Genomic DNA, 21,502 nt, shown 5'->3' with positions numbered 1-21,502 from the left:
AATCACAAACAGGCAAAGAGCGCTCCGAACTACTCATCTCGCGACTTGTTCGTTTACATTGGGAGCCTAAGCATTTGGAGCAGGTGAAGCATGAGTTTCGGAGAAGGTATCGGGAGAGACTGGAGGAGGCTATCGCGGAGGAGGTGCTGCCGATTAATGGGGGGAGTGAGTGGGGGGAGTTTTGTATTGAGTTGGCGAGGAGTTGTAATAAGGAGTGATTGCGTTTTCGCTCTTGTGGGAGAAATTATTTATGAATGATAATGTGCGATGATTACGGTTTTAACGGAATATTATCTTGTTTATTTATTTTTATTTTTTGCTGCTGCTGCTGTTGGGGTTGCAACGGGAATCATTCGGATGTCCTCAAGGTGAGGAGATGGCTGGTGGGGGTGTGGAAGAGGGATTTTTGTTTGATTGATACCACTTGGTTAGGGCAGGAATAGATTGGTCTCCATGCTTAGTGCTAATGCAGATGGCGTGACTTGATCACATTGACTGCTCATCCTCGACTAAAGTTATAGCTGTGCTCATCTGGATACTGGGCATACTACCCCCGGTATTATAGATGGGCATTGGCATTACTTTCTATTACCTGTTTGGGAAACATGGATTGTCACACTGCCCTTACAGATACTCGATAAAGTCTATCTATAAAGTCTATTCAAGTCAGATGTAAGGCATGAACTTTTATATGTTGGTACAAGTAGGTAATTGCCGACAAAGTTCCGAGTATGTACACTGCCCGTATCGCCTGTACAGTGGGCTGTACTGTGAATGCATTTGACGTGGTCATATAGTACCTGCAGCGATGTGATTAATCGATTCCTGCCCAATTAAGATGCCTACATGCAGTCCCGGTGTAAATCTGCCTATCCGATCTTTGTATACTCGATCTCGAGTCCACCGAGTCCTAGTCCGAGTCAGCAATGATAGTAGTGCCAATGTCACACCGCAGCTACATCGCGTCAGATCGCGGTTTGTTATTGATCATTGGAGTATCCTTAGCAAACATTTGTTTTCATGAGGCACTGAATGATACTATTAGTAGTATGTATTGGTATTGTGGCGTATAGACATGCCGTATAGAGTCGGTGCTGCTTTCCTATTCGGGTAGGGGCTCTTGCCGGCTTACTTCCTCCATCTTCCGTTCTCTTTCTCACTCTCTTCCACCAATCCTCTACTCTCCTCCATCACAGTCTTTCGTTTCTTTGTCTCTCATCAAGCTACTCGTTTATTTGCTTTCAGTCCACTCTTTACACCGCCATTCGTTATCCCAGACAAACAGAAATCAGCAGAAACCTAACGTATGTATGGCTCTCCCTTCTGACCTGTTCTACAGTCATCCACTAACTCGCGCAGAATATCCCGTAGCTATTTTCCGATTCGATTCCGGTCTGCAGCCGTCTGTATGTATATCCCGGCTTTTCTTTGTTTATACACTGCTACCCTACTACTACCACCTTGGGCACGGCTATTCTCCGGTTTTTCTGCCATTCTCCCTTTCTCTCTCCTATATGCTTTCCCCTTGCCTCGGTCCATGTGGCTGAAGTGGCATCACGCCCTGTCTGTCTCTCTGTCTTTCTTTCCTTTTCTCCGTCCACCCCCACAGCAATTGACATGTCAGACGACATCCGGAAGATTCCCATCTTGCATCCATCCTGCAGTCCAGACTTTCTGACGCTTACTTTCTGGTCTTAGGTCACAGTTGTCTTGTCTTGCCCTGTCTTTGTCACCTGCGGAGCACCAGTGGTATGCGCTTATAAAAGATCTACCTGCCTAGCATTCCGACAACAAGCCCTTCCCTCTCCCTTCTTTACGTTTCTCCACACCTTGCAGAGCGGTGACGATTCCTTTCCTTGGTTCAAAAGGAATTCCTGCCATGCTTCTACGTGACTTCTGAAGCAACTACTATTCGTCAATATGAATCTCTATCGTTTTGGTCTTTTGGTCGCTTCCCTCGTCTCTGCGGTGACAGCAGAGTCGACCTTTACTCCTGCTAGGCCTCCGTCGCTGCCGTTGGCTGTCAAGTCCCCATATCTGAGCACGTGGCTGCCGGCAGGACAGGATGGGGGTAATGGTGGCTACCTGGCTGGTGAATGGCCGAGGTTTTGGGAGTGAGTACTTGCCAACTTGCACCACTTTTGCGCGCATGAACTGACATTTGACCAGAGGTCAAATCGTTGGCTGGGCTGGTGTCATTCGTGTAGATGGTAATTCCTACACGTGGATGGGGTTGCCAGGAACCACTACCGTGAATCAGACGGCCTACGAATATACTTCGACCAAGAGTATTTTCACCATGGACGTTGGCGGTGCAGTGCAGTTGAATCTTACTTTCCTCTCGCCTATCACACCCAACGATCTCAAGCGGCAGTCTTTGGTTTTCTCCTATCTTAATGTGGAAGTTGCCTCGCTCGATGGTCGATCCCATGATGTTCAGGTGTATTCCGATATATCAGCTGGTAAGTCTCTTTGCGGAGTATTCCGCATTTAGATTATGTTTCACCCATCTGACCAGTCGTCCACAGAATGGGTCTCAGGAGACCGTGGCGCTGCTGTACAATGGGACTATGGTGTCACGGACGATGAAGTCGCTTATCACAAGATCCAACGCCAAACTCAGTTGCTTTTCTCCGAATCCAGAGATCAGTCGGAATGGGGCTCTTGGTACTGGGCCACGCATAACGGAACGGGTGTAACGTACCAGTCGGGAAATGCAGAGGACGTTCGCAGTGCGTTTCGAAGTAATGGAAAACTGTCCAATTCAAAGGACAGCAACTACCGCGCCATCTCAAAAAACTGGCCAGTCTTTGGATTCGCCGTTGACTTGGGATCCGTCAGCTCTCAGACGGCCGACCGGCTATTCACCATTGGTCTGGACCAGCAAGATGCGATTCAATTCAGCGGTGCAACTGGTACACGCGCGGTGCCTTCTCTCTGGAGGAGCTATTTCAAAGACGGGTTGGCTGCTGTAAGTCGCTGAACGGCGATGTGGTGAAATAAATGTAAAGCTAACTTTGCCAGCTCGACTTCTTTTATCATGACTACGAGGAAGCCAACAAGCTGTCTTCGGAATTTGATGATCAGGTTGTCCGTGATTCTATTGCTGCTGCCGGCCAGGATTATTTGACCATCACTTCTCTTAGTGGTCGTCAGGCTTTTGCGGCCACCCAACTGACCGGTACCATTGAGGAGCCCTACTTGTTTATGAAGGAGATCTCTTCCAACGGCAACATGAACACGGTCGATGTCATTTTCCCGGCGCATCCCGTTTTCCTTTACACGAACCCAGAGTTGCTGTTGCTCCTGTTGAAGCCTCTTTACGAGATTCAGGAATCCGGAAACTATCCCAATGCCTACGCCATGCATGACATTGGCACGCACTACCCCAATGCTACCGGTCACCCTGACGGTAACGACGAGCCCATGCCGCTTGAAGAGTGCGGGAACATGGTTATTATGGCACTCGCGTATGCGCTCAAGTCGGGGAACACGACCTATCTGAGTGACCATTACACCAAACTCACTCAATGGACCGATTATCTCGTCGAGGATGCGATTTACCCGGCGAACCAGATTTCGACCGACGACTTTGCAGGGCCCTTGGCGTAGGTTTCTCTCTGGTGGTAGTCTTGAGGCATGCTAACGTGTATAGCAACCAAACCAATCTGGCTCTGAAGGGTATTATCGGTATCGAAGCCATGGCGACCATTAGTTCCATCACCAACCACCTCGACGACAGTGAGAATCGGACTACGATTGCTGAGGATTACATTGAACGATGGCAAACATTGGGCATTTCCAACAATACCAACCCTGCGCACACCACCTTGTCGTATGGAGACAGTTCATCTCACGGTCTACTGTACAACCTCTACGCTGATCGGGAACTTGGTTTGAACTTGGTTCCGCAGTCTGTGTATGACATGCAGAGCTCGTTTTACCCAACAATCGAGGCGACATACGGAGTTCCGCTTGACACCAGGCACAGTTATACCAAGAGTAGGTTCTCCGTTATCGAGACGTACTATGTAAACTGACACAGTTAGGCGACTGGGAACTGTTTGCTGCGGCTGTAGCGTCGAACTCGACTCGCGACATGTTCATCAAAGACTTGGCTACCTGGATCAACAAGACACCGACCAGCCGACCTATGACTGATCTTTATGAGACCAGCTCCGGAGAGTAAGTGCTCTGACGTCTTTGTGTGGATTGATGCTGACGGAACAGTTACCCCGGAATCACCTTTATTGCTAGACCCGTCATGGGTGGCTCATTTGCATTGTTAATTTTGAATTAGGTTATGGTTATGATATCCTTTGCGTGTGGAGACGTGGTAAGATTCGTGTAATATTGTTGGATGTTATCCTTACGGTCATTGTTAAGACCATATGGGTCGTTATATATAGGATTGAACGGCTGTTGCTATACAAGTATTTGTTTATCATCATGGAGTCCGTGTATCATAAAGTCAATCACAGTTCGTGAGCAAATTCATCCGTTTCGTCCCATTGGTCGAAAGCGCGAATCAAATCTGATTTGTCAGTCTCGTCGTAAACTTATGCATGGCCTTGGGAGACATACCGTAATACATCATCATACCCTCAAGATGAGTATCGATGGACTGTTTCTCATCAACAGTGTGAATATTGTTGAGGAACCTCTCACGACTAGGATTCCAGCGGTAAATATTCCGTGACAGATTCCAGTAGAACCGCGTATCCGTGTTCCCAGTCATCACATCCCCACTGACAACAACCTTCTTTCCCTTAAGAGCAGGAACCGACTCAAACACCGCGCGCGCAACACCCGAGAACCGAGCCCAAATCTGGTCCGCGGACACATCCGTCGGACTAAGCGGCGCGGGGACGAGCGGGGACGAAAGCGGCCTGAGCGTGAGATGGTTGATCGTTTCTTCGCCTCCGTCAGACGAGTACGGATGCGAGAACGAGAGATTGTATCTTTCGACAATCGGGGAAATAAGATCAACCGCGCGAGAAATAACAGTGTCTGGTGTCTGATGCAGCGCGACACGGTAGTTGATCACAGCGGAGATTTTCTCCGGCAACGCGTTGGATTTCACACCGCCGCGAATGATGTCTGTTGCTTGGGTTGTTTGCAGGGTGACGCGGAAATTGTCACCGCGCGACGCGCCTAGTTTCTCAGCTAGGCTGCGGTAATCTTTTGTCGATAGTGCATGTCCCAGCCACGACTCGATGTGTTCCGGCGAATGCATGACCTGGCATTCCAATGTCTTCCGTGTAGGATGGTCCTCGTTTAGCTCGGGGATGAACAAGTCCTGGCGTTCGAGTGTATGAATGATATCCGCTATGATTCCGATTCCCGTGTGCGCGGGCGGGATGGAACTATGGCCGCCGGGCACGGCGAGTTCAAGGACGAGATCGAGAGAACCCTTCTCGCCGACTGCAGGGAGCGCGTAGACAACGTCTTCGTCATCGGGGAGGACTTGTACTCCGTTTCCGCCCTCGTCCAGGATTAACGCGATACTATCCTTTCCATACCGCTTCTCCAGCTCGGGAGCTAAATGCCCCGCGCCTAGGAAACCGTGCGACTCCTCATCGAACCCAAACGAAAAGATAACTGTGCGTGATGGCCTAAAGCCTTGAGCGAGCAGATCTTCGAAGGCGGAGAGGAGGCCGATGAGCGTATTTTTGCAGTCGCTGGCGCCGCGGCCCCAGATGTAGGTTCCGTCGTAGTGGCCGGAGAAGGGCGGGTATGTCCAGTCGGTTGGGTCGTCGATGGGAACGACGTCTTGGTGGGCGAGGAAGAGGATCGGTTGGAGGTGTGGGGAGGCGCCGGGGAGGGTGTATAGGAGGGCGTGGGTGTTTATGTGATCCAGTTGGGCGGTGGAGTGGCTGCGGATGGTAATTTAGCATGTGGTTCCGATCGAGACCGGGGAATTGAAGACGTACACCAACGGGAATAGTTCACGGAGAAGGTCTTGAAAGGTTACGAATGGCGCAAACCCCTCATCGTCAGGATCCGTCACCGAATCGCCCACACTTGTATCGACCCGCACCGCACGCGAGAGCCGCTCAATCTGTCGCTCCCGAATCTCATTGTCTTGGATAAAGTGCAGCGAGGATAGAAACCCGTCGCTACCCGGGTCTATTTTTGGCGCAAGAGGACATGATATCTCGGAGGTGGTCGCCTGGAGAGGCAGAGGCCGTTGAACCGAGGCCGAAAAGGGAAATGAAGGCAGGGCCAAGGCGGTGGGGAGAAGGATGACTAAGAGGGGCCGCATTTTGATGTGTTTAATTAGCATGTTAGCGGAGGGGGGAGTGGGATTGTGGCTATTTATATGTTAGGGTATGGAGAAGGGAGAACAGGGTTCTTATCGGAGGGGTCGGTTAGGATCCTGCAAGTCGGATAGCTACGTGATTTGGGTAGGATGTTTGTCTATCTGCATACAATTCTACATATGAAGTACTCTGCTGTAAATATGCAATGAATCTGACTCGGATTTATCCTGACGTCGATGACAACCCTAAACCCGCCCGAAAAGGGGCGCCGATCGTACGCAAAAGGTCAACCGTGACGAGGAAAAGCCGAGGAGATCTCAATAGTTTGTTTCAGCCTGCTGTATCTGTTCAGGGGTATATGTATATCAACTGCCCTTTTTTCCTTTTTGCTGTTCGTCAAACCACTCGTTCGTACAGTGTACGCAGGACTTTCGTTCTTTTCCATTCCTTATTCATTCTTTTGATTTTCAGTCACTCCTTTGAACTACATATACCAGCAAAATGAAGAACGTCGCCATTCTCGCTCTTACCACGGCTGCCTCTGCCGCCGCAGCCAACAGCTGCTATCAGTCCCTTGGTGCCGAACCTCTTGTCCTCCCGGGCTCGACGTTCCTCACCAACTCCTACTGCCAGACCCTCTGTATCTCGCGCAACTACGCCGTCACTGCGACCAAGGACGGCAAGGAGTGCGCTTGTGTTAAGGAGTTGCCTAGCAAGGACCTGAAGGCGGATGAGAAAGAGTGCTCGGTGCCCTGCCCGGGCTATGCAAGTGACAAGTGTATGTCCCCTTCGATCCAGCTTGCGATTGGAGATGTATGTGTAGATACTGACAAGAACAGGCGGCGGCCCTAACGCCTGGACCGTTACCGTCCCTCAGGCCCCTAGCTCCGGTGCCAGCTCCAGCTCTGCCGCTGCCCCTACTGCCTCTGTCGTCCGCCGCTCCGACCACCCAGCTTGGTTGGACTCGGGTTCCAGCGACTCTTCCTCGTCCGACTCTTCCTCGTCCGACTCCGGCTCTGACGACTCTTCCTCGTCCGACTCTAGCTCTGGCGGCTCCGCCGCCGCTGGCGTTGGCCCTGCTGTCTCCGCTTCCCCCTCCTCGGACTCCTCTTCTTCCGAAACTACCGGCTCGGCCTCCTCTGAATCCACCGGCTCTGCCTCTGCCTCCGCCAGCACGGAGGACGGCATCGTCGTTGACTCGGAACCCACCTCGTCGTCTTCGTCGGACTCTGATGCCGCTGCCACTACTTCTTCCTCCGACTCGTCTGAAGAGAAGTCCACCGCTGCCGCCGCGACCACCACCGCTGCTGGCAACGACGCCGCGACCACCACTGCTGCTGGCAGCTCTGCTTCTGCCACTGGCAGCAGTGACTCGGACTCGGACTCCAACGCTACCCAGACTACTTCCATCCCCAACACCCTCCTGACTGCTCCTTCGAGCACGGGCAGCAGTGCTTCGGCCTCGTCTTCCTCCAGCTCTGGATCTTCGTCTTCGTCTTCGTCGAGCTCTGACTCAGACTCTTCTAGCTCGTCCGACTCGAGCTCCAGCTCGTCTGCTTCGGCATCGCCTAGCTCGACGGACAGCGCGGCTGGTCGTGTTGAGGGCGCTTCGTTCTCGATGGTCGGTGCTGTTATGGGTGTTATGGTTGCTTACTTGCTGTAAACAGCCCACCTTTGACTTTTTACGGTACCTTATTTTATCCTATCCTATTCTACCTTTGAATTAGGGGAGGTCGGGTGTAGTGCATGTGCACAGGGACAAGAAAGCGCCGGTGTAAAGCAGGTGCACAATGCAGGGCAGGCATTCCCTTCGTTTTTGTATCATTCTTATATTTTTATCTATTTTATATACCTTTTTGATTTGACTTGATTTTTATGATTTGATTCTCTACGGCATACGTCGGCTCAATTATGTGTACGTGTGTATGTGTATATTAGATTAGAGTCCTGGGGATCAATATCGATATCAATTATACCATTATCATTCGGCACATCCAAAATGTACAGTAGTCTAAACAAGCATAGGGTATCATCACGCATCACAGTAAACAAACAACACAAGATAAGACCAATAAGCATGTCAAAAGGCAAAACCAAAAACAAAAAAGCTAGTCTATTTCTATCCCCCTCTTCCGTAAACCCTCCTTATCTCGTTTACTCATAGTCACGTACTCGAATTGTTTCGGCAATTCATCTTGTCGTCCCTCACTGCTCCAATTAGTCATATGTATACATACACACTCCCAGCGTGCAGGGCAGACATACCGATAATAAATGATCTTCAAATTCCTTGCCCGATCTTTAAACTGCACCTGATCGCGATCCTCAATTCGTACCTCACCCTCCTGCACAGGCTCGGCGTGGTTCTGCCGAACCAGATCCGACCAGCTGGTCCCACACTCGCGGATAAGGCGCATTAGTCGTTTATCTTCCTCGGATGACCAGCGGACTCGTACTTTTGAGTCTGTCGTTGTAGTTGTAGATGTGGTAGTGGTAGTGGCAGGGGCGGTACTAGGTGGTGGCGAGGTCCTCTCTCGCCGCGGTGCGTCGTCGACTCGTCGACGCTTTATGTGATGAGATTGGTCTGGTTTCTGTGCACGTTTGACTGAGGGGTCGATTGCCCGTTCGTAGCGACTAAACTCGTCGTCGTCGTCATCTTCATCTGTCACGCGCCGGCGCTTTCGTGATGGTTGTGGCTGCGGTGGCCGTTCTTTACTCCGTTCTGCGCTGCGGGGATCACTGAGACTAATCGGGGATACTCGTCGAGCGTGTTCCTGGCGGTCGACAAAAGCAGCAGGTGCTTTTCGTTGCGGGCCGGCTGTCAGTCGAGGAGTTGCTTTGGTCGCTGCGTTCCAGACTTCCTCGCTAGTGGGCAGTTCGTTTGGCGGTATGGATATAGTTTGGCGACGCATGGGCGGGCTGTGTGATTTTTCCGGGGCGGGTTCTCCTCTGTGTGGTTGTAGATGGGAGCTGGAGTCAACAAAGAGGTCTTCTTCACCTTGCAAGAATGTCGGGGAGTTTTCTGGGGATGCTGGGATTTCGCGAGGTTCTGGCGGCGCAGGTGGGTCAATCGTCACTGGCCCTGACAGTGTTTGACGCCGATTAGAGGTTTCTGGCGACTTTTCCTGAGAGACTGGTCTCACGTAGTCCGTTTGTCGTCGCTGTCTCTGGCTGATCCGCTCGATTATGGAAGCGTTGAGCCATTGGCTTTTGTGCGACTTTCGTCGCTCAGACTTAGCTGGCTGGGCCGCTGGTTCTGGTTTTTGAGCTGGCTCCGGTTCCTGGACCTGCTCTTGAGCTGGTTCCTGGGCCGGCTTCTGAACTTGTTCCTTCGGCGCTTTCACCGGCACGGTCTGTATAGTTGACACCTCCCGTATGGCCATAGGGGAGCTACTGCACCTGGTAAACGACGAACTCTCCCGTCGGGGTTCAGAGAAATATTCCTCACGAACGGCCTCAGCATCGGATTGCGATTGCAAGTCTCGATTGATTTCGTTTTCTCTCTTTCGAATCCATTGTGCCGCCCGTAGAACAAATTTCTGCCATCGATAGGCACCTTGTAGCCCGCGGACACCATCATCGTCTTCTTCCGCCAGCGTGACGCGAATCTCATTGACGCGATCGTAGACAGCTTCCGTAAACTTCTCCGGAAGCCGGCCGTTCTCGTCTTCGAGCAGTTTGATATTAAACCCACGAAGAGGCGCCTGGCCGTCCTGATACGAATCATCTTCCTCCCCCATAACATCATCAAAGAAGACACCGCTCACAATCGCCTCGGGATCGAATTTATCCTCATTCTGGTGCGCCTCCAGTTTCACCAAAAGCGACTGCGTGCGAATCTCCAGCGCCAGATCGAAAGTGTCTTTCTCAAGAACACTTAGACCATGACCCCTCTGAAGTCCTTTCCCGAGTTCGTTCATAAACGGCGATGGAAACCGTCCCTCCAAGTCATGAACCACCTTCCTCTGCGACTCTGTCTTCTTCCCACTCGACGCATCTGCCAAAAGCACCTCAAGCGCTAAACGCGCACAATTCACCTTGTGTAGAACAGGATCCGGACTCCACTCCCTACTCGTCATACCTTTTTTCTCCAGCGCAGAAACAAGTAGCGGGTTAACCTGCTTCGTGTCGACGTATGTATGGTGCCCGAAATACTGCGCTTCCGCGTCTAGATTCGCCATTAACCGTTTCAATCGTTTCCTCTGCGGATTCTGCGGATCGCGCAACTTCTTCGCGGTGTTAACGATACTAACCGGATCTACAGACCCAGGAACGAGGATATGCAGGACATCATTCGCCTCTCGTTCCAGAGAGGGTAGAGTCTCGATCATCATGTCTGGATCGAGGTCCGTTTCCGGCTCTGACGGGAGAATGGTGGTGCCGGACATGTTGACGGCATCTTCCGGGGAACCCTGTACTTGGACGGGATTTGAAATGCGTTTTGGGGGTGTTTGGGTCTTGGCGGGGGATTCTTCGATCGCATCGAGTTCTGCAATATGATTTAGTTGGAATGTAAAAATGGAAAAGAGTAATGCGTAGTGACGTTTGATGCGGTAAACACCACGCTTATACAAAGACTCGGGTATAAAAAAAAAACAAACAACCAGAAAACTGTAAAGACAAATACCCGTAGAACCGAAAGTAAACAAAGCACGGCAAAGAACAAAATAAACTCACTCTCAAGATCCCTTCTCCTCCTTCCCCGTCCCTTCCCCGACTCACCTCCACCACCACCATCGCGACTCTGCTGATGCGACTCAACCTCCCGACTCTGACTTCTTGTCCATCGTCTGCGCGGAGGACTATTCATATCCAGAGTCGTACTATATAGCGCAGCCTTCTGCACCGGTCGCGGAACTGAAACAGCCTTGCCGTGAACCGCAGAGCGCGACCGGGACCGGGCCATGGCTGAGTTGTTCTTTTGGTGTTTGTTTATCGGCGGGGCGTATAGTTAGTATAGAAAATCCGTATAGAGCGGTGACGGTTTTCGTAGAGGAATCACCGGTCGGAGGTGGACGAGAAGCGATGAATGAAGAGGTTGGAAGAACAGAGGGAAAGATGCCAGCGACCGGCAGAAATTTGGCCAGGCTGTGAGGCTCTGACGCTACGACTCGCTGGCCGCTGCCGCTTTAGTGGTGCGCTTTGAGGAAGTCTAGGGGTTGCTGACTCAGCGTGCACATGGGTGCCCCAGGCAGAATACCCTAACCCTAGAGTATGGTATGGCAATAATTACAGAATATCATATTAAAACATGTATAGAAGTCCATGCTAGATGCTAGGTTTTTGTTACTCCAATCTACAACAACCACCAATCCGATGACAGAAATTATTCATAGAGCGCTTCGATCAAGTATATGACGCCAAATACGAGGAAGGCCGTAGCACCACCCAGAGTCACTGTTCATGATTAGCAGGGGCCAGATTGACACAATAAGAAAACAGGGAACATACCAACGCGCATGCTAACTTTTCCAGCGATAGCACTTCCTCCAATCACGGCAGCAGCCGTGCAGATACCATGTCCCGTAGCCGCGCCCACAGTCACCCACCAATAGTCCTGTCCGGCAGCCATCGCAATTGTCGCGATCTGACTCCGGTCGCCCCATTCTCCGAGGAAGGTCATGGCGAAGGTCTGCACCCAGGCGGGACTCAGCAGTAGCGAAAAGAGGTTGTTCAGCCCAACGAGCATATCGTTCCATCGGCGACCAGGGCTAGGAGAAGACTCGCGCGACGAGGACGATGAGAGAGACTCGGGAGGCGACGGCATACGGTTCTTGGAAGAGCGACCCCGGCCTGCTTCCAACGAGTGTGGCGTGACTGACGAGCGGCGACGGCCCAGACGAATCTGCTCCTGTTCCTTTTCTTCGAGCTCCATCTCGACTTCCTTCATCTCTTCGCCCACGCCCTCATCAGGAGACATCTCGCGGCCTTCCTTGACCATCTTCAAACCGAAAATGAAGAACAACAAAGCCGCCATGAACTTGGTGAAAGTCTTGGGGATGAGCGTAGGAATTCCGTGTCCAAGGATAGCGGAGAGGACGGTCATGCCAATCAGAGCGGAAAAGGCTGCGGAGAAGACAAGCAGACGAGGGTGTCTCATGGCCATAAGGGCCGCGACCAAGAAAGTCTTGTCGCCAATCTCGGAAACTATGATCATTGTGAAAGAAAAGACGAGCGAGTGCAAAGGATCCGCAGCTGGTTGTTCATCCAATTCCAGCTTGCTCTTCGAAGATGTGCCTTTCGTGCCCGTGTACGTATCTTTTGACGATGTTGCGGATTTCGGGGTCGCGACGTCGTAGGTTTCCGGAGGAGTGCTGGGTTTCTGTATCTGTTAGCCCTAATTACCCAAAGCAAGAAGGCTAATAATACCGCAGGCACGCCCTTTGTACCCTTCCCACCAGCACTTTCCTCCAAAGCCTTCTTTTGCTCACTATACGGCAACGGAGGCGCCTCCTTCGGCCCCTCCGGCACTTTCTTTACGCCTAATTGCTTCTCTGACATGTCCTTTTCCGCGCCCGTCACCCCATTATTTGATTTCTTAGCCCCCTCTGCTGAGGAAACCGTCGCATCGAACTTCTCGCGTCCCTTCACGGGTTTCCCCTGCTCTGTCTCTTTATTCCCCGCGTATCCATCCACAGGGGCGTCCAGCGTCCCCTTAGACCCAGCCTTGGAGGCCCCGACTACCTCCCCGTTGGCATTTGTGACGTCTCGCTGGGCGAGGGCGGATTGTGTCGGGATCACAGGGTTCGGAGCGAGGTCTGCGACGACGGTCGAGACGGCGGGGAGGAGGAACAGGAGGCGAGAGAGCTTCATTGTGGCGAATTAGAAGAGATGTCGAGGACGTGGATGAAACGAGAGTATACGGGCAATGCCCAGGTCGTGAAAAAGGAGAGGCGCAATAAGGGACGGGTCGAACGACCAGCGACGATCCTTGAATGGCCACGATACCAACAGCACGCGAACAATGGCAGCGAATTCGTGGGGGAAAGGGTCGAGACACAACCAATGTCGCGCGATTCAATTCAAGCAGTCAAAAATGATTGACAAAAGAGCGAAGGGAAGAAAGAAAAAGTCCCGAAGGAGTGGACAGCAACAGGGACAGGAATAACAGCACATCATTTTGGCGAGAAGGGGTCTCCGCGTCACGTGATCACTCTAGATTTGCTTCTTTATTTAGATGCCTCAGATCCCGATTTTTCTAGAATTCTTCTCAATAATGTACAAGTATGCTTTGACCGCAGTACCCTAACTTCTTAAGAGTATATTGGTGTGCTGTTATAATATAAGCACTGGCGTTGGCTCACGCGGGAGATATTCCACTACTATTTATATCCTGTCAGATCGCTATAGTTACTTGACATGACATGGCCCAATATGGATGGGATAAGTCGGGTGCAGAGTGAATATCCCTGGTTATATACACTGACGCTATTTATACAGGAATTCACTGCAAGAAATATAAATGATTATGTTTGCAATCTACTGCATTCTTTGCCCTAAATGCAAACACAAAGAAAATTCTTATATTCACAGTCTAGACTATTTTCTAGCTGGCTGAGATTCTTAACCTTCTCCAAACCCACAGCTTCTCCCACGAAACCAAGGAGAAAGCGAGAAAATGGCTTCTGTCCTCCTTCCCCTCATCCCCAGAGCAAGACGCTCAACCGGCACCAGCAAAACTAGTCTAGGTCTCAACCCAACAAAATCCGCCAGCAGCACCGGAGACAAGCCCAGCAAGACCAAAGACAGGCCCAGAGAAAAAGAAGACAATGACGTGGCGGTCTGGCTAAGCATTTTTTTCGGAAACACAGATCCTGAAGCCCCCGAGCTTGACCATGCTCGTTTCAACGGCCGTGTCCCCAAGGAGACTTGGGAGCCTAGAACACGTCCGTACACGAACCATGTCGAGAAACTTCTGTTTGATACGAAAGAGGCGAATCGACTCTCTGCGCAGCAGTCCGTACATCTGAAGAACCCTGAAGCAAAGCTTCCTATTTTCTTTGCGGCGGGAAAACTGGCTGTTCGATTCTCAGACGAGATCTTGTCGATACAGAAAGGTGCGTGCCGAATATGTCGAAGAAGGGAGGTGAAATGCTTCGTATTCCGGCCGCTGAGCGCCACGAAGAACGGCTATCTGGATCTGTCAGATTTTGAAAAGATGCATCGTATCCTGCGGACAATAGCGTCGCATACAACGCATTTCAGGAAGAGGGCTGAGGTAGATTGGGCAATTGGGAATTTTACGAGTGATAGGCCATACATGTGTTGTCTAGCTGTACCTGTCTGCTCGCTTGAGGATCACTGCTTTCGAGAGGCTATGATGAGTTCGCAGAACTACATCATGGGTGTTATGGAGGGATCGATCAAACCGCGTTCGATGAAGGAGGATATCAAACGTGCTAAGCGCAAGATGACCAATACGTCCGTGGGAAGATCCTTCAGCAGCACCCCAGGAGCCATGAGCCCTACTGGCTGGATGAGCCCCGGCTGGATGAGTCCCATTAGCCCCGGATCATCATTTGGCGCATACACCACACCACCATCCTCCTTTGAACAACCAAACGACCCAACCAAACAAGACAAACTCTGCACAATCGGCACAACAGTCTTCATCGGCAGACCCTCCCTTCAAGCCCGCGCCCCACAACCCGGCCAGCTAACCTGCCTCGTCCTTTCCTCAACCTGGCCCGAAACCCTTCTCCCTGCACAATCCAAAAACGAAGCCGACGAAGCCTTCGACTACTGCCGCATAGCAGGCTACCATGAGCGCCACATTCTCGAAACAGCAGACTACCGCTGCGCGATCTGCTCCGACGCCGTGCCCGCTCGAAGCCTAGTCCACAGGCCTATCGCGTACGTTCGAACGGGTAGGAAGGAGGTACAGGATAAACGGCTGCGGTATGCGCTGATGAGGTTTGCGCCGTATGTCGAAGGGCGGTGGAATTGTCCGGATGCAATTGATTTCTTTGGGGAATATAGTGATGCACAGGTTTTTGATTTTGCGGTGCCGATTTGTCGGAGTAAAAGCATCTGCGAGGAGGTTGCGAGGACTGCGGCGAGGGAGTTTGTGAAGTTGTTTATACCAGGGGATATGAAGTTTATGTTTCCTGGTTTGAGCCCTGACACAGACTTGGCCTTGATAGAATTCGATGATGGTCTCGTCTACGAGGATAACCCTGAACTCTTGGTGAAGAAGATTGGTCCGTACGCCCTTTTATCCGAGAAAGGAGACCGTGGCGAAGACCCCATGGACTGCGCGTTGACTATCACCAAACTCCGCCGCTGGTACGAACTATGTTACAAAGAAGAAGTCACCAAGCGGGCGTATCTCAAACAAATCGGATACAAGCGGACCGGCGACGTCAGTGAATCGGATAGTGACAGCGACGACGAAAGCGTGATTGACGATTCCGTGATCTGGGTTTACGAGCGTGAAAGCCGTGGCGATGGTGATACGGAGTCTAGTACTAGGAGCTCGAAAACCGCCAGGCTGGAGGACCAATTAAGACGGGAGACAATCATCCAAAGACTGGATAATCAGACGCTTTTTTCTCCGGTGCTCAACCTTGACTTCTGGTTGTTATGCGAGGCTGCCGGTAACTCGGGTATTTATGGGGGGGTTGATGGGAATTCAGAGCACAGCGATTCTACCGCGCGGACTGAGAGATATGAAGATTGATCCGGAAATGGAATGCGCTATTACTGTGTGGATATGAACTCATGACTATTAGTCCAGGCCAATATGGCAATCCACGGCCCATATCACGCAAATTTATAATGCATAGTCACATATTATCAGTATCAGTACTCACACTGGGTCATCTAACTCTGCACACCTGTGTGCTTCTACATAAAGCTCTTGAGCGCCGATGTCGGTGTCAAGAGTGAGGTGGTACTAGTGATAACATCGGTATGGATTGGTGTTGTGATGGCATGGTAGTACTCATAGTCCGGCCCTGCGCCAGGGAGAAGAAGCTGGTGACTGCTACAATTGAGGAGAGCTGCATTGCGGTATGGAAAATAACAGAGTAGAGGCAAGCTGTGGCTGTGGTATGGTCAATGTGAAATCAAATAGGAACATCAAGGCTTCTTATAATGCTGGTCTGTCTGCTGTACTGCATAATGCAAGGCACCCCAATCCATTCCAATTATCACATTGGGTTGACTACTACTTGAGTGTAAGCTAAGATATCATTAGTCCGGTAGACTTGTTACTTGTTATTATGTTGCACTGTATCTGGACGGCTCCACATATAAAATAGTAAACATTGCAATAAATGGATATATTGCAGCTCATCTCGTTCGTGTACAGAGTATCCATCCATCCCCAAAACCAAACCATTCGTAACTCGTAAGTGTTATACAGAAGAACCGAAACGCCATAACCAAAACCAATCGCTAACCCCCCCCCAAATCTATATGGATATCCCGCTTAACAAACCAATCCAAAAAAGAAAGAACTAAATCAAATCATGTTGTCACAATATCCCTGCGTTTATCCTCCCACTCATCCACTAATCCCGCCACACTCTTAAAGCTCACGGGTTTCGTGAGGAATAGATCAACACCAGAGGTCAACGCATTAGCTTCATCGCGCGGACTGCTAAGTCCTGTTAACGCGATGATAGTTGCGCGGCGCCAGGTGCGGTTCTCTTTTTCTAAAGTCCGTATTGTGCGTGCTGCTTCGAAGCCGTCCATTACGGGCATTGACATATCTGTTCTTCTGTTAATACTCTTCATTTTTCATTGAATGGGGGAGGGGAACATGGGAAGTGGAAAAGGACGTACCAAGGAAAATAAGATCATAGCCCTGCATCCGCTCAACAGCGTCGACGGCGATTCTACCATTCTCCGCTGCATCCAGGGCGAGTAGCTCACGCTTTTTCATGAATGTCATCATCAATTTCAAATTGATAGAGTTATCGTCCACAACAAGCACCCTGGCCTTAGCCTGAACCTCGGCCTCGGCATCAGGCTCGCCGTCTACCTCAATATGGGGCAGTTCCGTGACAGTCGTAGTCGGCGAGTGCGGCTCAGTAGGCAACTGCTCATCCTTCTCGACGTACGGTGAAGACAACGGGAGAGGACCGGTGGTCGCAGTATATGGCATCGGCGGTTCGGACTCTGATTCCGGGGATTTGGAAGATGTGCTCCCGCCCGAGGAACTATTTGTTAGCTCCGGGGGTGATGTGAGGTCGAGGTTTACGCCGGTGAGGTCAAGCCGTTTAACGTGTAGTGAGGCGGCGCTGCCCTGCGAGGAGATTGTATCTTGTGATGTGGTGCGGTTTGGGAAGACGATAGATATCGGGTGTTGTGTTGTATCTGGGACGCTGTCGAGGGATTTGCGGATGAGGCGGGCGAGTTTGTGCGGCCCCGACGGCTGGGGGATCATTTCGACGGAGTGCGCGAGGTGTACCCATCTTGTTTTCGCGGTACCGTAATCGGATTTGTTGCATAAGACTAGCAGTGCTGGAACTCTCGTCGTAAAGCCGCTATCTTGCTCCATGGCGAGCATTTGTTCGTCTGCTAATACCAGATCAATAGGCGTGGAGGTGGTTGGCGGCCACGAGACCAGCTCGAGACCGTACCATTCTGTCACGTAGTGCGCAATGACAGACCAGACGGGGTGTTGTGGAGCGGTGACCGTGTCGACGCCGAGGATTGACACGCGGCGGCCGGCGAAAGAGTCGCGGAGAAGACGGGCTTGGCTGAGCGCGTCTTTCTGGCTGAACTGCGGAGTCGGGGACTCGGGTTCATCTTTCGTTTCTGGCTGTGGTCGTTCAAGTGGTAGTGTCACCTTGACCATTGTCCCCTCGTCTGGGCGACTGTAGGTATTTACACTTCCGTTCAGAGCCCTGACGAGACTTCGCACAATCGACATTCCTAGTCCGGTACCAACAGCCAAGGAGTCCTCCTGTGCGAAGGGGGTGTACAGTCGCGCACGCATGAACTCCTCCGAGATACCCCGGCCTGTATCAGACACGGTCAGGGTTACCAGATCCTCAGCATCGCCTGCACTAGCTCGTCGCAAACGAGATTCAGACGCCTCAGTAACCTCCAACCGAACCGAGACACGGCCAACGTCGGTGTATTTCATAGCGTTGCCGAGAATATTCATGAGAATGCGCCGTAACGCACCAGGCTGCGTGCGGTAAACCCAGTCGTTATGCGCAATGTCCATCATGACCTCCACATCCGTCCGCTTATTCGGGTCGCTTTGTGGTTGGGACTGTGACCGGCTCCGAGAGGTATTATGTGGTAGTATGACAGGCTGCTCAGCCGAAGCGGTAGCTTTCTGTCCGTACGAGTGGCCTAGACAGACACCCTCGACGACTTCTTCAGCCAGCACGGCGAGATCTGTCGATACATAGGAGTCTAGATGCACCTTTTCCATACCACGCACTTCCAGCGGCGAGGCCTTGTGTCGTTTGATGTTACGCCATGTGCGCTCCAGCGAGACAATCTTGCTAAAGTCGAGCACTTGGTTCATTGTATCGAGCAGGGTACGACCGCACGCGTTGACGGTTTCCAACAAAGAACCCTGAAATCCATCAAGCTGCGTTCCCTGAAGGAACTCCGCTGCTGCAAGAATCCCATGAAGCGGGCTTCGCAGTTCATGCGAGATACTGCCAATGAAATCCCCCTTCTGCCGATCCGAAATCAACGACTGAATGCGGCTATAATCCGCCATGATCGACGACCCGAAGCCAAGCACACTACTCAACTCCACACTCGGACTAAGCACCTTCGTCTCAACGGTATTCCAGCAAAAGCAGCCAGAGAACCATTGCGAGTTGCCTGCGTTCCATAGCGGCACGAAGAGCACTTGGCAGGCGTTGGGGAAGTATTGGTTGAGGAGTTTGTTTTCCATTGCTTTCCATTTCCCCTTGCCGCTTCGGGGGAGGGGCAGATCGCCGGTTTTGGATTTTTGGGAGCGGGAGCGGCTGAGGCGTGGTTCGTCGGCATCGTCATCGTCGGAGCTGGAGAGCATGCCGTCACGGTGGAAACCCCAGAGGCGACCTTTGCTGTAGCGGCGGAAGAGGCGGAGGAGGAAGCCGCGGTCGAGGTTCATGGCTGGACAAGTGACCTTGGACTCCGTGCTCGGGCCAAACGGGTCCTCAAGTGTCGAGATTGCTAATGTGGGCGCTGGATTGCCCGTCTCGCCCGCACTGTCGCTTCCAGACTCTGAATCTAGCGTAGGGTTGTTGCCGGCCTCGAGGAGAATCACGCCGCCGTCTCCGCCTAGTTCCAGACTTTCGCGGAGAATGTTCGCGGCGCGCTTGAAGGGCCATGAGGTATCCTGGGTTTCATCAAAGGGGGTGCCTCTGCGGGGGCTGGACTTCCATTCGAAGGGCAAAGATTCAGCCTTGCTTTCGGTTTCGGAGCTGATTGAGCGGGTGTCGGAGCTGTGCGAGCGTCTGGAGGGAGGACCGCCGCTGTCCAAGGAGTCACCTAACCGGCTGGAGTTGTCATTCGAGAAGCCAGGGCTACCCATGTACGAAGGATGTACGTCTTCAGTCAGACTGCGACCGCCTTCAACAAAACAACTCAGGCCGCGCGACAATCTCGTCGCGCGCCGTCCTTCATGTGCTTGGCGACTAATCTTCAAGTAATCCATAATGACCATCCCCAACGACCCCAGCGTCTGCTTCTCCGCATCCGTCAATCCACTCCGTGGCTGCGTATCCAGCACAAAAAAGCACCCAATGTTGATGTTCGTCTCCGTCGTCAATGGCGTCCCCGCGTAGAACCGGAAGCCCGGCTCGCCCTGCACAAACGGAAGCGATGCGTAGCGATCATCTTTGCTCATGTCGTCGACAGCTAGATATCGATACTGCGGTGGGTTTCGCGTCGAAGGCGGAAGTGCAACAGTCGCCTTGACGGGGCCATGCTATTCAGTACATAAGCCGGGATTTACGTACAGGTGGGGTCATACTTACCTTGCAGATGCTCCAGGTGTGGTCGAATGTTGATATACCGGACCAGCCATCTGTTTGTCCGGTGGTGTCGAGTGATTGTGCTGAGTTGGCTAGGATGTGTTGCGAGTCACGATCCGATACACTGCCCGTATTAGCGCAAACCAAGCTGACGGAATAGAATAAAGACCATACCTAATCATAGCCCGCTGCACACCCAAGCGCATCGCCGCCAATTGCGCAAACGAGTTCAATGTCTGATTAGGGCTGCCCAGCACCAATCCCTCGCCGGGTGAAGGTCCCGTGCAGAGACCCGCCGCGGGATCCGGCGTCGACACAGAAGCGGTGGAAAGAGCGGGAACAGTCGCATTGTCGCTAGCTGATGATTCCCCGGCCGCCCAGGAATCGAAATACGACGAAACGAGGGTGGGTTGAGGGGATGGTTCGGGTTGGAAGTAGCGGTAGAGTTCGCGGACTCGACGGCCGATGTGGTGGTCGTTTTGCGAGCGCGGTGAAGGATCCATGATGGACGATGACCAGTTGTGTGTTAATGAACTGGTCTAAAGGTCATATGCATGGCGCACCGTAGTAGGCGTAAATGTAGGAACCGTGCACCCGTGGTTGAAGGGATATGTTTTGAGAGGTAGGGAGATATGGGATCGTACGTAGTTGTAGGAATAAATAAGCGATGGCAAGGTGTTTAATCAGATAAAACTCAGCAATCGATGGAACGGAATGGATGTAAATCGGAATGAAGGTACGGAGTACTCCGTAGGAGAAAATAGGCGAAAGGTCGTCTTTTGCTGGACAAGAATCCGATCCTTGGCCGGGAGTCACGTGGTGCGGCGGTGACTGGCTGGAAGCTATCCCATAACCGTTTAAGGATGAACCGGTTTGGGTAAAACCGGTTGTGGGAAAGGGGGGGCCAGCCAATCAGAGGCAATTTTAATAGTAGTGACAGGTCTTCGCGGGAGTTCGTTCTCCAGATCACTAATGATAGCCATTTACTGTTTTCCATGATTGTCCTCTGATTCTGCTATGAATCATCTTTAACCTTGTCTACTTGCACTTGCACTTGCACTTGTACACCTTGTACGCTCTATCTGCAAGCATCCTGAATAATAACAGTTTATCTGATGCCGGTTTACTGCGGACTCGGGCCCGCTAGCGTCCCGCTAGCGACTTCTCTAATTCCGGTACGGAAGCATCAACCACCAATCATGACGGCCATGCCGCGCAAGCCACGCACCGGCCCGCACGTGTTTGCCAATGCATGACAGTTGGACTCGCACTCTACTTGTACTTGTGCTCGATCAGTGGCTG

General features: G+C 51.8%; 7 protein-coding genes across 7 annotated transcripts; 3 read left to right on the top strand and 4 right to left on the bottom strand.

The window, feature by feature from the left end:
* Window positions 1-1,920: 1,920 nt before the first annotated feature.
* Window positions 1,921-4,300, top strand: gta1 (glutaminase GtaA; the record flags this gene model as incomplete). The annotated part of the gene is made up of 7 exons (XM_040784121.1): window positions 1,921-2,114; window positions 2,170-2,462; window positions 2,529-2,971; window positions 3,025-3,608; window positions 3,656-4,002; window positions 4,050-4,185; window positions 4,231-4,300. The coding sequence occupies 7 exons, from the start codon at window positions 1,921-1,923 to the stop codon at window positions 4,298-4,300; spliced, it is 2,067 nt and encodes a 688-aa protein (XP_040639814.1).
* Window positions 4,236-6,272, bottom strand: cps1 (Gly-Xaa carboxypeptidase). Its single transcript, XM_040781570.1, has 3 exons — window positions 5,934-6,272; window positions 4,585-5,876; window positions 4,236-4,534 (listed from the first exon to the last, which is right to left on the bottom strand). Exons 1-3 carry the CDS (start codon window positions 6,263-6,265, stop codon window positions 4,476-4,478), a joined length of 1,683 nt encoding a protein of 560 aa, XP_040639813.1. The 5' UTR covers window positions 6,266-6,272; the 3' UTR covers window positions 4,236-4,475.
* Window positions 6,273-6,525: 253 nt separating this feature from the next.
* On the top strand, window positions 6,526-8,149 carry EURHEDRAFT_361948 (WSC domain-containing protein). Its single transcript, XM_040778493.1, has 2 exons — window positions 6,526-7,041; window positions 7,103-8,149. Exons 1-2 carry the CDS (start codon window positions 6,765-6,767, stop codon window positions 7,924-7,926), a joined length of 1,101 nt encoding a protein of 366 aa, XP_040639812.1. The 5' UTR covers window positions 6,526-6,764; the 3' UTR covers window positions 7,927-8,149.
* A 222-nt stretch (window positions 8,150-8,371) lies between these two features.
* EURHEDRAFT_376650 (uncharacterized protein) lies at window positions 8,372-11,169 on the bottom strand (the record flags this gene model as incomplete). The annotated part of the gene is made up of 3 exons (XM_040778877.1): window positions 8,372-8,471; window positions 8,529-10,752; window positions 10,986-11,169. The coding sequence occupies 3 exons, from the start codon at window positions 11,167-11,169 to the stop codon at window positions 8,372-8,374; spliced, it is 2,508 nt and encodes an 835-aa protein (XP_040639811.1).
* Window positions 11,170-11,390: 221 nt separating this feature from the next.
* Window positions 11,391-13,430, bottom strand: EURHEDRAFT_411273 (TMEM165/GDT1 family protein). Its single transcript, XM_040781569.1, has 3 exons — window positions 12,633-13,430; window positions 11,715-12,585; window positions 11,391-11,660 (listed from the first exon to the last, which is right to left on the bottom strand). The coding sequence occupies exons 1-3, from the start codon at window positions 13,074-13,076 to the stop codon at window positions 11,590-11,592; spliced, it is 1,386 nt and encodes a 461-aa protein (XP_040639810.1). The 5' UTR covers window positions 13,077-13,430; the 3' UTR covers window positions 11,391-11,589.
* Window positions 13,431-14,270: 840 nt separating this feature from the next.
* Window positions 14,271-16,052, top strand: EURHEDRAFT_411272 (uncharacterized protein). The gene has a single exon (XM_040781568.1). It carries the CDS (start codon window positions 14,422-14,424, stop codon window positions 15,940-15,942), a length of 1,521 nt encoding a protein of 506 aa, XP_040639809.1. The 5' UTR covers window positions 14,271-14,421; the 3' UTR covers window positions 15,943-16,052.
* A 408-nt stretch (window positions 16,053-16,460) lies between these two features.
* On the bottom strand, window positions 16,461-20,951 carry EURHEDRAFT_411271 (putative sensor histidine kinase/response regulator). Its single transcript, XM_040781567.1, has 4 exons — window positions 20,375-20,951; window positions 20,204-20,324; window positions 17,052-20,154; window positions 16,461-16,978 (listed from the first exon to the last, which is right to left on the bottom strand). The coding sequence occupies exons 1-4, from the start codon at window positions 20,701-20,703 to the stop codon at window positions 16,734-16,736; spliced, it is 3,798 nt and encodes a 1,265-aa protein (XP_040639808.1). The 5' UTR covers window positions 20,704-20,951; the 3' UTR covers window positions 16,461-16,733.
* Between the last annotated feature and the right edge of the window lie 551 nt (window positions 20,952-21,502).

The sequence above is a fragment of the Aspergillus ruber genome (assembly GCF_000600275.1).
Source record: "Aspergillus ruber CBS 135680 unplaced genomic scaffold scaffold00009, whole genome shotgun sequence".
Lineage (NCBI taxonomy): Eukaryota > Fungi > Ascomycota > Eurotiomycetes > Eurotiales > Aspergillaceae > Aspergillus > Aspergillus ruber.
Note: the sequence above shows the minus strand (reverse complement) of the source record. Positions and strands in the feature narration are given on the sequence as shown.